Source organism: Peromyscus californicus, unplaced genomic scaffold (genome assembly GCF_007827085.1).
Source record: "Peromyscus californicus insignis strain IS unplaced genomic scaffold, ASM782708v3 Scaffold_9__1_contigs__length_137607984, whole genome shotgun sequence".
NCBI classification, from domain to species: Eukaryota; Metazoa; Chordata; class Mammalia; order Rodentia; family Cricetidae; genus Peromyscus; species Peromyscus californicus.
The window spans coordinates 24566666-24584095 of NW_026294617.1; the positions used below are offsets into that span (position 1 = coordinate 24566666).

A 17430-nucleotide genomic window follows, 5' to 3' on the forward strand; every position below is an offset into this window, starting at 1 on the left:
GGAACAGGATGCTTGAGCTGGAATGAGGACAGAGTGGGAAAACAAGGAAAGGGATACCATGATAGAGGGAGACATCAAGGGAACAGGGAGAAACTGGGTGCTAGGGAAGTTTCCAGGAATCTACAGGATGAACTTAGCTTAGACTACTAGTAATAGTGGAGAAGATGCCTGAACTGACCTACTCCGGTAATCAGATTGGTGAATACCCTAACTGTTATCATAGAGCCTCCATCCAGTAACTGATGGAAGAAGATGCAGAGATCCACAGCCAAGCACCAGGCCTAGCTCCAGGAGTCCAGTCAAAGAGAGAGAAGAGGGATTTTATGAGCAAGGGGCATCAAGATCATGATGGGGAAATGTACAGAGACAACCAAACCAAACTAGTGGGAACTCATGAACTCTGGACCAATAGCGGTGGAGCCTCCATGAGACTGTTGTAGTCCCTCTGAATATGTGAGACAGTTGTTTTGCTTGATCTGCTTAAGGGGCCCCTGGCAGTGGGATCAGGATTCATCTCTGCTGCATGACCAGGCTTTTTGGAGCCCAGTGCCTATGTTGGGACACCTTACACAGTCTTGGTTCAGGGGGAGGGGCTTGGACCTGCCTCAACTGAATATACCAGGATCTGCTGACTCCCCATCAGAACCCTTGCTTTGGAGGAGGTAGGAATGGGGGTTGGGTTAGGGGGGAAAGCTGGGGGGTGGAAGGAGGGAGGAGAGGGGTACCTATGGTTAGCATGTAAACTGAACAGAAATTTTCTTAACAATAAGAACCAATGCTTCTTTGACAAAGGAAAATTCTCTTGATTTTTCCAAACATTAGTAATTGATGAAAACAACATCTGTGCTCCAAAATCTCTGGTCAAATCTTCTTCTTCTTTTTTTTTTTTTTTTTTTTTTTTTTTTTGGCAGTTTTTGTGGTTTTATTTAAACACAAATAAAGCACAGAGGCAAGCCGTCGACTCGTTTTCCTCGCTACGAAGCCTGGCGTTGGGATTGGTGACTGATGGCCATCTGTGCTGCTCTTTCCACGATGGCTTTTCGGTTCTTGGAGGAAACGTTGTGAGCAATCTCAGCACAGTAAGATTTGTTGCACATCAGCAGCACTTCCAGCTCCTTGACATCATGGACCAGAAACTTCCGGAAGCCACTAGGCAGCATGTGCTTGGTTTTCTTGTTGCTCCCGTAACCAATGTTAGGCATGAGGATCTGGTCCTTGAATCTTCTCCGCACCCTGTTGTCGACACCTCTGGGTTTCCGCCAGTTTCGCTTAATTTTGACATATCGGTCTGACTGGTGCCGGATAAACTTCTTGGTCCTCTTTTTGACGATCTTGGGCTTCACCAGAGGCCGGAGGGCAGCCATGATGCCGCTAAACAGATGGCAGCCACCTCGCAGGCAGCGCGGAGGAAGAAGGAAGTGGTCAAATCTTCTTTAAACCTATTTAAAAATATAATTTACCATTGGTAGGTAACATCAGACTTCACGACTTGTGACACACAGGTATTTCACAATTTAAATTTGAGTGGCAAGCCAGGTGAAAGGTATATCTTTATGCCATCCTTCCTTCTAAGATTAAGAGAAAATTTAAGTGTTTTTATCTCTATCATCATTGTTCAGGTCACATATGTTCATATCAGTCAGCTATCATAAAACTACAGATGTAGCCCAAAGCCATTGCAGTCACCCAGATTCAATATATAGAATGTTAGATATTTTGTTTGACTATGTCATTATATATCTCAGTTATAAGATATAGGCAGTTTTATGTCACATATGTAACCTGATCATTTTGAGATGAAATCCAATGCAATTTACATACCTCATCCCATTACCTAATCTACAGTACATAATGCAAGTCCATTGTCTATAAGTCCTTTGCCATCTAGCATTAAAATTAATTTATCCTGAAACTTTATTAAATATTATTATTCAATAATTAACCACTGAGAATGTATTTTACTTGATAGAAGGCTTGCATAGTGTACAGGAAGCTGTGGATTTGGCTCCCATCAGCATATATAAGCTGTTGTGGTGTTGAGTGCCTTTAAACCTAGCATTCTGAAGGTACAGAGGAAAATGAAAAGTCAAAAGTCAAAGTCCATACATAATGAACCTGGGATAAAAGCTTGTCATATAAGGAAGCAAATAAATGGTTGCAAAATAAGTGGTAGTCTTTTAAGTATTCTTATTTTGGTTTTGGAAGTAGAGCTTTTATACATTTTGTGAATTAGTGATTCTTAAAGTTTGGTTAGTTATCCTAACATACACTTAACAACCTCAATTCTTGGGAGGCTGAAGGAGAAGGATTACTTTGGCTTACAGACCAGCTTAGGCTTCATCACAAGATAGTGTTTCAAAAGTAACTAGAAAAGTACTAAATTCTAGACCAGAACACAAACATTGACATGACACTTAGATTTCATTATTCAATTTCAGATAAATTTATTTTCCAAACATTTCTGACTTTCTTTTTGCAATGTTTGCTCAAACTGTATATCTTACTTAATGTCTCCATAGTCAAATACTATATATTACTTTCTGATTTCTGATTTGCTTCCAGTTTTTATACTTCACATTTTATAGACCTACTCCAAATTGAGAGGTGCCATTGGAAAATCTGAAATGACACTAAAGCCATGCAGTGCCTTTAATATCATAGGTGCGCTCATGGTTCACACCAGAGATAACTGAACTGAAAGTCATCAGGAACAAGGAGCCAAGCACCATTTCTGCAAAATGCTTGATATACAATACTCACATTACTCAAGCTTTCATGACAGTATTCATTGTCGAAAACCATATGCACATGCAGGAGTCAGGAGTTATGTGGAAGAACCACAATTCCAATTATTCAGTGATAATTACTTTCTCTGTTTTTTATGTTACATTGCTATAATCCCTCTTAAGATTCCCTCTTTACAATTTTCTGTCATAAAAACAATTTAAATGTTTTTATTTATTAGACAAATGAGCATATTTGTGCTATATCTGCCAAAAATTCCTCTTTCTTGTTTTATCCTCATGAAAATATTTAAAATATGCATTGCATCAGCAAGATTCTCAGCTAACACAATTGCTAATAAAATTATAATTTAGATGATGTACTAGTTTTCTAGCATTACTGTGACAAAAATAGTAGAAAAAAATCATCTGCAAAGCAGAAATGTGTTTTGGTGCCGGACTATGAATCCCTCTCCAAACTATGAAACTAGTAAGTAGCCTTTTTAGTACATGGGCTTTGGACCATTTCAGATCCAAATAATGGCATGAAGAATATTATTAAATGTTATTGCACAGTTCAAATAAGACAATGCAACATAAAGTTTATACATTTTATTTTACATTCTTTTCTTTCTTTTACATTCCTGATATTTCTACATCATGAAGAGTGAATTTGTCACTAGGACAATATATTCTATTTTCTCTCTTCTTCACCAGATTAAAACATTTGAATGGAGACTCATTTTTGTCTAAGTTCCTTCCCTAATGAAATTGGTGGGGAGAGAAAACAACAGCAAAAACAAAAATAGTATTTTCTATATAACCAGTACCGAATGAGAGTTAAATAGCTTTAAACATTCAATAATTTGCTTCATATGGTGAAGTTTATGAAAAGGGGGAATGCTGGCTTATAGGGAAGGGACAAATGAGCACAATGTGGCTTCTGTTGAGGAATTTATGATGTGTACTTAGCATTTATGACAACCTCATCAGTCACTGCCTGAGTCAATATGAAGAATATGTTAGATACCATTTGTTTCTCATCAGTCTATCTATATTCTTTTCAAATGTCATCTTCAAGATTTGTATTTCAGTTTTGCTTCATATAATAAAAAGAATATTTTCTGGTTATAAAAGGGCACTCAAAATCCTATTCCTGTTTAAATTGGTGGAATCTAACTTGCATATTGAGCTATGTTGTAAATCTCTGGTAAAGTAATGATAACAAGTTCGAAGAAGTTCAAAGCATAATAAATGGAAGTTATCACAAATAAGAATGTATCTCAATATCATTTGTTGACATTGTGTCTTATTTTTGACAGAGCACATTCAAGCATCCCATTGCAATTCATGAAGAACTAGTTCTGTTATAGATTTAAAAAAATTCGCAGATGGTTTTCCTTTTCCTTTACAGTTATGTGGTCATCAGATTATAGACTCACAATGGCTCCATATATAAGCAGAATACTGTGTATGTGACAAAACATACCAGTTTATGTCAAACTTAATTTCTGATGGTGATGATAAAGTACTCCACACTAAGAGTATCCTATTCATGCCATTAAAATCTCTTCAAATACTTTGTTTTAATTTTAAGTGTATGAGTGTTTGCCTGCATGTATGTATGTGTAGAGGTAAGAAGAAGGTTTAGCATTCCCTAGAACTGGAATTATGGAGGGTTGTGAGTCACCATGTTGGTACAGAGTCCTTTGCAGAGCAGAAAATACATTTAACCACTGAGTTATCTCTTTATCCCATGAAATCTTAATTATAATCCAAAATATCAGAAATAAACAACAAATTATAATTCTCACTATCAGTTTCATAAAACATAATACCATTTTAATACACAAATCTTCAAAATAAAAGTCTTAATAAATGCATATAATTTAACTTAAAATAAAACACATATTTAAGTCTAAGTTGAATTGAAATAGTGTAGTCTAAAAATGGGTGTATATTAAGCTTAGTCCATTAATAGGAGAAGAAAAGAAAGAGAAGGAGAAGGAGAAACAGAAGGAGAAGGAGAAGGAGGAGAAGGAGAAGAAGGAGAAGGAGAAGAAGAAGAAGAAGAAGAAGAAGAAGAAGAAGAAGAAGAAGAAGAAGAAGAAGAGGAAGAGGAAGAGGAAGAGGAAGAGGAAGAGGAAGAGGAAGAGGAAGAAGAAGAAGAAGAAGAAGAAGAAGAAGAAGAAGAAGAAGAAGAAGAAGAAGAAGAAGAAGAAATTATTCACCAAATCAATTCAAGGATTAAGGACAATTTCTTAAGCTCAGTACTTTTATTCATCCTTATTACTATTGACTTGATCTTAAGACCTCAGTCATTTAAGTACTTCAGAAGCCCTAGTGCAGGGTTAACCGTGTTAATCTTTCAGTTTTGCCAGTTAATTATCTTAATCTTGTTTAATCCGTTATTAATGTGTACATTTGAAATAATCCAGTGCATAATTTATTTAAAATTAAAGAAGTGTGATGTAGTGTACAAATTATTACACCAGTGAGAATATTAAGAATATTTTACTTTTAGCAAAAGGATTTTTTTAAAAATATTTGAAGACATCTTTTTCAAGCCCTTACATAATAAGTATCTCTGTCCCTGGGTAATCAAGAAGGTATTTAGAAGTTGAACCTTTCTCATTCAAAATGATTAAAGTGTAGATCAACCCCTCAGTCCTCTGGGAACATTTACATTAACACTAAAATTACATTTTAAAATGCTGTGTCCTCTTCTACCAAGTTAAATCAATGTGCCTGCATTGTCCCCGAAGGCCAGCAAAAATGCAGGAAAGCAATTTTAGGAGTGAAATACTTCTGTAAACAATATCTATTTCCAATTTCAGGAAGGCAAAAGGAAAAAATAAAGAGGGTAACTTTCATGGTCCTTTAATCACTTTTATGTAAAAAAAAAAAAAAAAAAAAAAAAAAAAAAAAAGTTACCAGGTCTTCAGTTAACATTAGCTAAAACTGAGCACAGAAATTTCAACTTTCCTAAATCTTAGTGCAAAATTACTGATGAGTATAAAAATGGTATGTATATTTCCAGAATTGCCTCACTATATCATCTATTTTATCTACATATATCTTCCCAAGAGTGAGAAATAAGATTATTCCAGAGGAAAGCAAATAAGAGTCATTAAACATGTATCTTGTTATGGCATCAGGTAACTGTAACCAGATTTGATAGTAGAAATAGGGGTAGTCAAGCTGGGCTTAATAAGGTATTAGAGTGTGCTTTAGGCCAATACACAGAGTTGTTTCACATATGTTTAGCAGGATTATTTAATCATTACTCACTTTTTAAGACGTGGGAGATCATTAACAACAACAAAAAATGGGGTGTATCTAAGATATGCAGATTTTTTTTAATTCAGTGTCAAGACTAGAATCCAGAGAAGAAAACAAAGAAAACTTCTTTGATGATAAAATATAACAGCAAACAAATGCTCATGGCACAGAAGCAAGTAATTTAAGGGAGAATTGAAGTTAGAAATATCTTTGAGTGATAATTTTGCATTATGAGATGATTTTCACTTGGACTCGTCCATGGGTAATGAATGATTCTCCTATCCTATGAGGGATGGCATTTCCTCCCATAATATTTATAGCTTTGTTTGCATCAACAATGCAAAGACAATATTCCAAATTGTTTTCAGTGATTTCTAATAGAAAAGATAAAACATAGTTTGTTTCAGGAACTTGACTAATAGACTTTTTAACTTTGGCCTCACCTAAGGAATATAAACATAACCATGAACTGGCATTTGTGGAATTTAAGTAAGAATAAGTGTTTGTGCCTGGAACCTGAGAATTAAACTGTGTGTTGCCTCAGTGAGAACATTCCGGAAGGTGATACGATTTATAGCTAGAGTCTATTTCAAAGGACCATAGTCAAGCGTGGCTTTCAGTTTTGTGCTGTTGGCAGGTTGTCGGACAATTAAGAAGTAGTGCCTAGTGAGGAAATTAGATGTTGGGGTGTGGCCTGGAGGGAAACTATTTTGTTCTTAGCTGCCACGATATTACTGGCTTCCTCTATTATGTACTTCTATTGCAAAAGACTCACAGAAAGTAACTGGTCAAGCAAACATTATCGAAACCTCAAAAACAGTTCAAATAAGTCTTTCCTCCAAATGAGTTGATTGTGTCAAAGCTTTCCTTGTAGAACTGGAAAACTTCCACAGTTCTCACTACATGCACAAGGCACAGAAAGGCTCTTGCCATTTGGAAGCCAGGGATTCTTCTGCTGTGTGTATTGATACCTATCATGGGTAGGCAAGAAGAGGCTCTCCATATGCTTGCCTTTGGTGGCTTGTGATTCACTGGTGCTTAGCAAACTAATTGGTGTCATTAGATAAGTGAGGGTAGTAACAGGCTATGACTTTTAAGATGAGAATCAGCCTGCAGGCCGCAGATACTGATATTCTTAGTCCTAGAAATGTTGCAATTGTATGTAGACCTAGGATGGCAAGATTCTTTGACCCATGGCTGCTGTTGCAACTTTGGAAGATATAGATATTTGAAATTATCAGTTGTTAATGGGGGCCAGGGTTATTGTTATTTTATATCACCTATGATTCATTATCCCCTTCTTACTGTACTTTAACTTGTGTCAAAAGATCCTTGTTGTCAAACAGCTTTATCATGTACAATTTCTTTTGGCTAAGTCTTCCTCTTTCCCTAAATTCCCATCCACAACACTCCACTACCTGTCTAAACTGTCACCAATATTCCTTCTCTAAACTTTCATTTCACTTAGAATCTATTATTTCTGCCTCCCTAAGTACAGGCTCACCAATAACACAAGCTTCTAGATTCCTAGATCCCATCTATATTCCATGTTAAAAACACAAAACAAGAGCCGGGCCGTGGTGGCGCACGCCTTTAATCCCAGCACTAGGGAGGCAGAGCCAGGCGGATCTCTGTGAGTTCGAGGCCAGCCTGGGCTACAGAGTGAGTTCCAGGAAAGGCGCAAAGCTACACAGAGAAACCCTGTCTCGAAAAAACCAAAAAAAAAAAAAAAAAACAAAAAAAAAAACACAAAACAAAAAATGTGAACTAGGACCCTTATATGAGAAAGAACATATGATGTTTGCCTTTTGAGGCTTGGTTGACCTTGCTCAGTAGAATGTTTTCCTGGTCCCACCCATTTAAATGAAAATTTCATGATTAATAATCTTTCAAGGATAAATAAAATCCTATTTTATGCCATATTTTTATTATCCACTCATCAGTTAGATATTTATATCCATCATTTCTGAGGTCTTGTGAAAAGGATTGCAATGGAAACAGTTGAAGTAAGTTATAAAGTCCTTTGATTACTTTTCTTTTTCTAGTAATTTGTAGTTTTTAATGGATAACACATGCTGTGAATCATATCTTCTCTCTAATTCTTAATTTTATTTTGAATTCCTAATTTCTGAAGGAATTTCAATTCATTGATGATACTACATTTGCTATTTTCACATTGCACTGATGGATAACACTTTGGAAATGAGTATGATTCTATGGTCAATATAGACAGAAGGCAGGGCCAAGGACCGAGCTATAGGTCCAAGTATTTTACAGAATAGTGTGTTTTAGATGCTGGAAAAGGACCTGGTTAAGCTAAGGAGAGAAGTAGCATCTAAATTAAAAGAAATATTTCTATATCTAAGAGGAACTTTTCCCTGAATCAGATAGGGCTCTTTGGAAATCTGAAGCTTATCTTCAGAGATGTCCACACTTGAGTAGAAAGATGAAAGAACTTTGCATTTGGCACTTTAATAAGACTGCCAAAAAGATTTCCTTTTCTAATTCTAGATCTTTCTCTCCTGAAGTCTGACATTTAGATATGCCAAGTTTTACAAACTTGCTTTAGGGTAAAGGAGTGACAGGGGACCTACTCTTAATACTATCTGGCTTCTACTCCGTTTCTTCCTTCTATGACAAATTCTCATCCTGTATGCGATGGATGCTGTCTAACTATCCATACTCACTTGCACATAATCTGTAATTCCAGAAATGAAGAAAGAAGAGTGAGATAAATTCTAAAACATTTAAGGAAAAACAATAAAAAATCAACACATTAGAGATTAAAAGAAAATTAGACTTTCCAGTAGAGATTAACAGTGACCTTTGTTCTACTAATAACATTCAAAAGCCACTGTCAAGACTTGACACTAAGCCATAGTAGACTGGATGTAAGGTATCTGTTGCATTATCAAGGAGCTTATAATAGAGTCCACTGATAAAATGAATGCAAAGAAATGGTAAATGAACTTGGATTTGGGGGGAATATTGAGAAATCAGATTCATTACAAAGTATGATGGTGGCCGGGCAGTGGTGTCACACGCCTTTAATCCCAGCACTCAGGAGACAGAGACAGGCAGCTCTCTGTGAGTTCGAGGCCAGCCTGGTCTACAGAGCAAGATCCAGGACAGGCACCAAGATTACATAGAGAAACCCTGTCTCAAAAAACCACACCAAAACAGAACAAAACAAACAAACAAAACAACAAAGTATAATTGTGGAGCTAGAGAGATGGCTCAATTTTTAAGAACATTTGATGCCCTTTCAGAGGACCAGAATCAATTTTCAATACTTTTTCATTGGGAAGATTCACAAGTGACTGCAAATCCAGCTCCAGGAGTTCTGATATTATGTGGCCTCCACAGGTCCTTGCATACACTTGTGCATACACATACAGAAACACACACATTAATAAAAATTAAATATTTGAAAAATATCCATCATATTTATAATTCTCTTTTGTCATGTTTTTCTTTTGATTAGGGGCTCACTATGTATTCAGGTTGTCTTTACCCCTGTATTCTGCTAGTCTAGTCTTCTGAGGGATTATAGCTTTATATCATGACACCAAGCCTCATTCTCATAAATCTTGACATACGTTTAATCAAGAGCTGTATTTTTATATGTAGGTGATGTTAAGGAATATACATGTGTATATTCACATAACAGCAATGATAAGAGAGATGTTTATTTGAAAGAGCAAGGAGACTTTAGAGGGAGAAAAGGGAAGAGGAAATGAAGTAAAAGAGTTGTGTCCTATCTTAACTTGATATGCCATGCTTTGTTTATTTGAAAGAGCAAAGAGACTTTAGAGGGAGAAAAGGGAAGAGGAAATGATGTAAAAGAGTTGTGTCCTATCTTAACTCGATATGCCATGCTTTGTTGACACCCATGGAGAGAGATCTGCCCCTTTCTGAACAGAAACGTAGGAGAAGTAGATTGGGGGCAGGTTGGAGGAGGGGATGGGAGGAGAGGAGGAAAAGTAAACTATAGTCAGGATGTAAAATAAATGAAGAAATTTAATTAATCATAATAATAAAAGAAAATTTAGCAAAAACCAGAAAAGAAAGAGTTGTGTTTAAATGTTATGATCAAGTTTTTGTTTTTAAGATGGGGCAAATCTGCATATTTATTCAACCTTTAGTGTTGAAATCTTGGCTATCATCAGATAGAGAGAGATCAATGGTTTTCATAGACACGCCCCTATGTGGAATCATAAGGAAATAAAGAGGAAGTGAGTGTATTAATTGATCCAAGATGAATACTGAGTATATATGCTAAATGAAGGAAGTGAGGTTTTTCTTTTCCTTGTCTCAGCTGATGTGTTTTGCTACTTTCACCTGGCGGTTATAATGTGTGGAAGGAAACTTATAAGCGATTATGTTCTTGTGAGAGATCTTTTGTATTTCTTTATGTTCCTTTAGGAATGGATAAATACAGTGCTAATATACATAATTATATATATATATATATATATATATATATATATTTCTTTAAAGTTTCATCTGCACTTATTTTTCTCAAAGAAAGCTTCCATTTTACATGTTGACATTTAACATTGAGCCATTTTATTCTTTATACATAGAAAAGAAAATTTAACAATAGTTGGGTATTTGCACTGTTCCTGCACACTTTAATCGAGATATTCATAATAATGGAAACTGCAGACTTTTCAAGATGACAGTAATTTAGAATCCATCAGTGTGTTAGTCATTTGTGTTTTCTCCATGGTGAGTCTTGTTTAGCACTCTGTTTTGTAAATCATTATCTATCATCATAGCTTCCAATTGCTCCCTCTGTTTTGACACTTGAGAGTACCTCATTCTGAGTAGAGTAGCAATGGAGAAATTCAGCTCCTTCTACTTATCTATTGCAAAAATCCTGACTATTCATAATCTTTGATTCTATTGCTTAGTTCCATAAGAATTTAAACTATGAGTATGCTATTGGACATGACTAAGTTTTCTCCATATTTGAAATACAGTCATAATTTTTAAATAAAATCAGCAATATTTGTGGCTAGGGATATGTTGATAAAGCACTTCCCATACACAGGTGAGGCCATGAATTTGAAACATCAGGAACCATGTAAATGTTTGATGAGCATGTTGCCCATCTTATAATCCCAGAACTCAGGAGGTAGGGAAAGGAGTCCTCAGGGCAGGCTGGCTAACTTGATTAGTTAAATCAGAGAGCTCTAGGTTTAGCAAAACAACAATAACAAAAAAACCTTAGTAAATCCAGTAGGCCGTAGTCAAGGAGAACAGCTGATCAGAAATTCTGGCCTCCACATGCACTCATACAAATATGGATAGTTTAACACACCACCACAAATTATAACATTAAACTGTGTTTAATTTAATAACTGAATTATAGTAAAATTAATTCATTTTTTTCCAAGCCTGATAGTCTCATAATGGTTTCAACAGTGTAATAGTGTTAACTTTTATGTTTAATGTCAGATCATGATGGTACATAATTGTAAACTACCCAGTAATATGTGGATAGGGTCAGGCAGCATGAACTAATTAAGTCAAAATAAGTAAGTTATGTATCACATGTAAATAATAATCATCTCTTTTTGACAATAATATTAAACATGTAGAATTATTTGCAACAGGTTTAAAAGGTAATGATTTTTACATTACCATTGACTGCAATATACATGAAAAAATATTAATATTAATATATATTGATTTAGCCGGGCAGCAGTGGCACACACCTTTAATCCCAGCACTCAGGAGGCAGAGCCAGGTGGATCTCTGTGAGTTCGAGGCCAGCCTGGTCTACAGAGTGAGATCCAGGACAGGTACCAAAACTACACAGAGAAACTCTGTCTCAAAAAAAATATTGATTTAAGATTACACAACAAAATTAAATAAAACTGAATATGACTTGAGACCCAACTCATGAAACAGGATTCAAATTTTATTAAAAGTTGTTTAAAAAATTCATGTGATCAATCCCAAAATACTAAAATTTCTCCTTTATTTCTTTGAAAGCTTCAAGTTTGTCCTTGACTGGCCAATTGTCTGTGATTCATGAACTGATACATATTTACTATCATTCAACCAATAATTTTTGCTTCTTACAAAAAGATTAAACAAAGGTAGAAGAGGAAGTATTCCATTTTAAATGGGTTACATGTAATATGACAAGTATTTAATCAAACTCATTCCAATGGTATGAAAAAGTACAATTAAATATTCCGGACTACAGCATTCTGGAGAAATTGCATGAATGGTATTAAGTGTTGCATACTTTCTTTATCTTATTTGAATATTTTTAAATAAAATATTGACAAAGTTTTTGGACAATTTGATTTTGTCTGAGCAGGCATTAAGTTGTAATTTTCTTAGTGATCCAGGAGTCTGTTTTTTTTTTCTTTTTTTTTTTTTTTTTTTTTGGTTTTTCGAGACAGGGTTTCTCTGTGTAGCTTTGCGCCTTTCCTGGAACTCACTTGGTAGTCCAGGCTGGCCTCGAACTCACAGAGATCCGCCTGGCTCTGCCTCCCGAGTGCTGGGATTAAAGGTGTGCGCCAACACTGCCCGGCCAGGAGTCTGTTTTTTGAAAACAAATCCATGTAATTGAGGTGGTAGTTACTGACACGTGTGAGAAATTGAGAAACTTGTTCTGGATTTTATAAATACCTTTTGAGCCAAGTCCATTAGCCCATCAGGAGGATAGATATTAAAAATATCATTTTACAAAGTTTTTTTTCGTTTTGTTTTTTTGTTTTTTTTTCCTCTTTTTTTTCCGCCATTCAGCTTTTTATTACAATAATCACAGCAATACATCTCCATACAGTGTACAAATATCCCACAACATTTTCCCATTTTTGTCTAACTAAAAAGGAAATGTTTTGAAATCTATCAGAGTAAAACTATGCACAAGAAAAACAATTATCAAGTAAGAATTACAATTACAGTGTCCAGTCCATTTGTATTTGGCATGTTTAGAGGAAATACTCTATTGTCTATCTTGACAAATGTAAAGTTTTATACCTAAATGATGTGGGATGGTCTGTATGTCAAATGTGTTGCTGATTGGTCAATGAATAAATCACTGATTGGCAGTGGCCAGGCAGGAAGTATAGGCGGGACAAGGAGGAGAATAGAGCTGGGAAGTGGAAGGCTGAGTCAAGGAGACACTGCCAGCCGCCATCAGGATAAGGAAGATGTAAAGTACCGGTAAGCCACAAGCCACGTGGCAAGGTATAGATTAATAGAAATGGATTAATTTAAGCTGTAAGAACAGTTAACAAAAAGCCTGCCACGGCCATACAGTTTGTAACCAATATAAGTCTCTGTGTTTACTTGATCGGGTTTGAGCGGCTTGGGACTGGCGGGTGAGAGATTTGTCCAGACTGTGGGCCAGGCAGGAACACTCTAGCTACAAATGGCGTCCAACGTGGTGGCAAGAGTTTCCACCTAAAACCTGAAAAAAAAGATTCTAAAACGGAGCTAAAAACAGCTTCCTAATTGTCTCTCAAAGCTGCCGGTTTGAGCTACTGGTGGGTTGCTGGCGTGCGCACTCGACCTGCAGTATGGCGGGAATGAAGTCTCTGCAAATGGCACATTAAGCTGCATTGTGGATTTAGCCTTTGCTAGTACAAAACAAAAAAAGAGGTTTCTGGGCTACATGCTGCTTGGATAAAAGCATAGACCCACGATAGCTCCCAGAGCTGGCGGTAAGCATACTGCCGCCATGTTGGGAAGCTGAGGTGGGCGGAGCCAGCAGCCACAGCTGCTACAGCTTAAAGCAACAGATTCATAATAAGACAGATTCAGATGTAATAGTTTAAAATATGTGTAAAATATACGTAGGCTTAAAAGAGACAAAAAAAAGGTGATATATACAGTATAGAAACAAATACATGGTTTTAAAAAAAAAAATAAAATCTTTAAAGAGACAGTAAAATTAATATAAAAAATAAGCCACGTAGAGATGACTATTACACAGAGAGTCTGGATTGTGTTGTCTTTGGGATTCTTAACTACAGAGAGATATTTGATTGTAAAGGAAGCTGAGTTAAACCAGTATGTATATTTTAAAGATACTTTGACTTCAAAATTTGGATGTAAGGATATGTTGCTTTGGAAAAGAGTCTCTTTTGTTTCCACAGAAAGCAAGAGGCTATGGATTTGTTCCAGAGTAAGATACATCAGGTTTGACCAGCCAAGACCCCCTGAAAGGTCTCCGATGACACCATGGTCCAGATGATCCAACATCCAGAACCGTTTCAAGACAACTGGCTCAGATGATACAGCCTCACGGACTACTCCATGATCCTAAAATTTTCTTTGTTTCCCCAGAAGATACAGCGCCCCCCTCCAGCAGGAAGTAGTAAGAGAAGCTACGCCCAAATTCCCAAATATACCAAGCTGACTTTGGAGATGTGTAAAGGTTAAAACCTTCCTTTTTAAGAAAAGAAAAGGGGAAGTGATGTGGGATGGTCTGTATGTCAAATGTGTTGCTGATTGGTCAATGAATAAATCACTGATTGGCAGTGGCCAGGCAGGAAGTATAGGCGGGACAAGGAGGAGAATAGAGCTGGGAAGTGGAAGGCTGAGTCAAGGAGACACTGCCAGCCGCCATCAGGATAAGGAAGATGTAAAGTACCGGTAAGCCACAAGCCACGTGGCAAGGTATAGATTAATAGAAATGGATTAATTTAAGCTGTAAGAACAGTTAACAAAAAGCCTGCCACGGCCATACAGTTTGTAACCAATATAAGTCTCTGTGTTTACTTGATCGGGTTTGAGCGGCTTGGGACTGGCGGGTGAGAGATTTGTCCAGACTGTGGGCCAGGCAGGAACACTCTAGCTACACCTAAACCATTTTCTGTCATAACTTTTATTACTATCCTAAAACTATCTTTTTTAGACCTTAAAGCATTTAACTATCCACTAGAAGATATTTAGGCCTGTAGGCTGAAGATTGATGCCCCAACATTGGAACCTTGAGTGATCATTCAAGCAATGAACTGTCTTTTTTATTTCTGTAGTTTTGGAAGTTGTTTGCTCTGTACTTCCTGTTTATTCAGGCAATATTATAACCTCAGTCTCTGAAAGAATTGAAGACTAGATAGTCACAGTTAAAGTTTTTCTTGTTTCTAATTTGAGAAAAGAAACTCACAAAAGAAGTATAAAGTGTATAAGGTTGAGAGACATAAAAGCTTAAATTGTTTTACAAAGTTTTTAAATGCAGTATTTATTGCATGGGTCTCAAGCTGGACCAGTGGTTGGCCACTCCCACCATTTCTGCTCCTCCTTTACTCCAGCACATCTTGTAATCAGGACAGATTGTAGGTCAAAGGTTATGTGGCTGGATTGATGTCCCAATACCTCCCCTAGGAGTTGCCTGGTTACAGGAGATGGCTTGTTCAGGCTCCTTGTTCCTCATTGGTAGGAGTATTAGCTAGGGTCACTCTTGTAGATTCCTGGGAGTTTCCACTGTACTATATTTCTACCTCATCCATGAGATGTCCCCCAATTCTAGTTGGCTCTCCCAGTACTCTCTCCTTCCACCCACCCCCCCAACATCAAAGAGACTTCATCCAGTAACTAATGAGAACAGAAGCAGAGACCCACAGCCAAACTTCAGGCAGATTTCAGGGAATCTAGTGGAAGAGGAGGAGAAAGGATTGTAGAAGCCAGAGGGGTCAAGGATAACACAAGGAAAACCACAGAATCACCTAACCTGGGCTCATAGGGGCTCACAGAAACTTAACCCACAACCAGCAAGTCTTCATGGGTCTGACCTAAGCATATACCTGCATAGATATTATAGTTATATAGCATTATCTTCTTGTAGAACTTTTAAGAGTGAGAGCAAAGACTATCTCTGACTCTAACGTCTGCTTTTGGGACTTGTTCCTTCTACTGGGTTGCCTCATTCAACTTTAATGGAAGAGGAGGAGCTTAGTCTTACTGCAACTTGATATACCTTGGTTAGCTGATATCCATGGATGGTCTGCCTACATATGAAGGGAAACCTTGGAGAAGGAATGGATGGAGTCAGGGAGAGATGAGGTGGGGCCAGGCAATTGGGAAGTGTGTGTGGGGGGGTGCTTGGGATGTAAAAGCAAAAATCATAGATAAACAACAACAAAAAGCTGAGAAGCTACTGGCAATTGATGGCTGCTGCAGGATGGATAGTCAGTTTTCATTTGTTAGTGTAAGGCTGTCTATTTATTTGTAGGTTGACAATGCCCAAGTGAGTAATGCTCTAGACAAATGTGTATAGATAGCAAGCACTATCTGAACTTAGTGGGTATTAAAACAAAAAAAGGTATTAAATTCAGAAGAAATTTAGGATAATAAGAAATACAGGCTAATGATCACCTATAACTATCAAACTTATAGTCATGCTAGTTAGGTTTTCAAGGTCATCCAGAGATATATTTCACATAGGTAGGTAATCTTCAAACAGGTCAAAGACCAACAAAATAAGGCATTTAAAATGTTTTCATAACTCTGGCTTTTCTTGACATGAGACGTATCTGCTTCTGGCAGCACCGTTCTATTTCAAAAAAGTCTGATGGCCATCAAAGAAACTCCATGTGGAATTTGCTTTGTTTATGACAGATCTAGCCATTTCAGCAAGAAACTTCCCTTGCTGCAACTGCTGACAGTATGCTGTCCAAACTGGCAAGCAGGACACAAACAAAAGTGATTTCTGAACTTTGCCAACACAGGCTAGGGCAGGCCTTCACAAATTCCTGCTTCACAAAAAGTTTGTTAGATGTTCTAGGCCTGTAGGGTGAAGATAGATTCCCCAACATTATGGAGGAACTCAGGGTGACTATCCAGGTAGCCGGATGTCCGTGTAATTAGTTAACATTTCACTCTTCTTGGACCTTTGATGGAGTTGAAGACGAGGTACTCATAGTTAAAGTTTTCTGTTGTTATGATAAAAGATAGATTAGGTATAAAACTTTAGAGTCACAAAGATAGAATAGATTATAGATTATTTTCTCTAATTTTGCTAAATACAAAAGAACTAATATTGCAACCGTAGTTCTTACTTGATAACTGTTTTTGTTGTATATAATCTTACTATGGTAAAGTTAAAATTTTCATTTTTTTTTTTTTTTTTTTTTTTTTTTTTTTTTTTTTGGTTTTTCGAGACAGGGTTTCTCTGTGTAGCTTTTGCGCCTTTCCTGGTACTCGCTTTGGAGACCAGGCTGGCCTCGAACTCACAGAGATCCGCCTGCCTCTGCCTCCCGAGTGCTGGGATTAAAGGCGTGCGCCACCACCGCCCGGCAAAATTTTCATTTTTAATTAGACAAAATGGGGAAATGTGAAATATTCCTTTACATTTTGTGAATGTGTTGTCACTCTGATTGGTTAAATAAACACGCTGACTGACCAGTAGCTGAACGGGCTAAGTTTAGGAGGGAGAGGCAAACAGAGACTGCTG

The 17430-nt window shown here is 36.9% G+C and overlaps 1 protein-coding gene across 1 annotated transcript; it reads right to left on the bottom strand.

Annotated features, from left to right (window-relative positions):
- Nucleotides 1–974: 974 nt before the first annotated feature.
- LOC128106247 (60S ribosomal protein L32-like) lies at nucleotides 975–1398 on the bottom strand. Its single transcript, XM_052731598.1, has one exon. It carries the CDS (start codon nucleotides 1362–1364, stop codon nucleotides 975–977), a length of 390 nt encoding a protein of 129 aa, XP_052587558.1. The 5' UTR covers nucleotides 1365–1398.
- Nucleotides 1399–17430: the final 16032 nt, after the last annotated feature.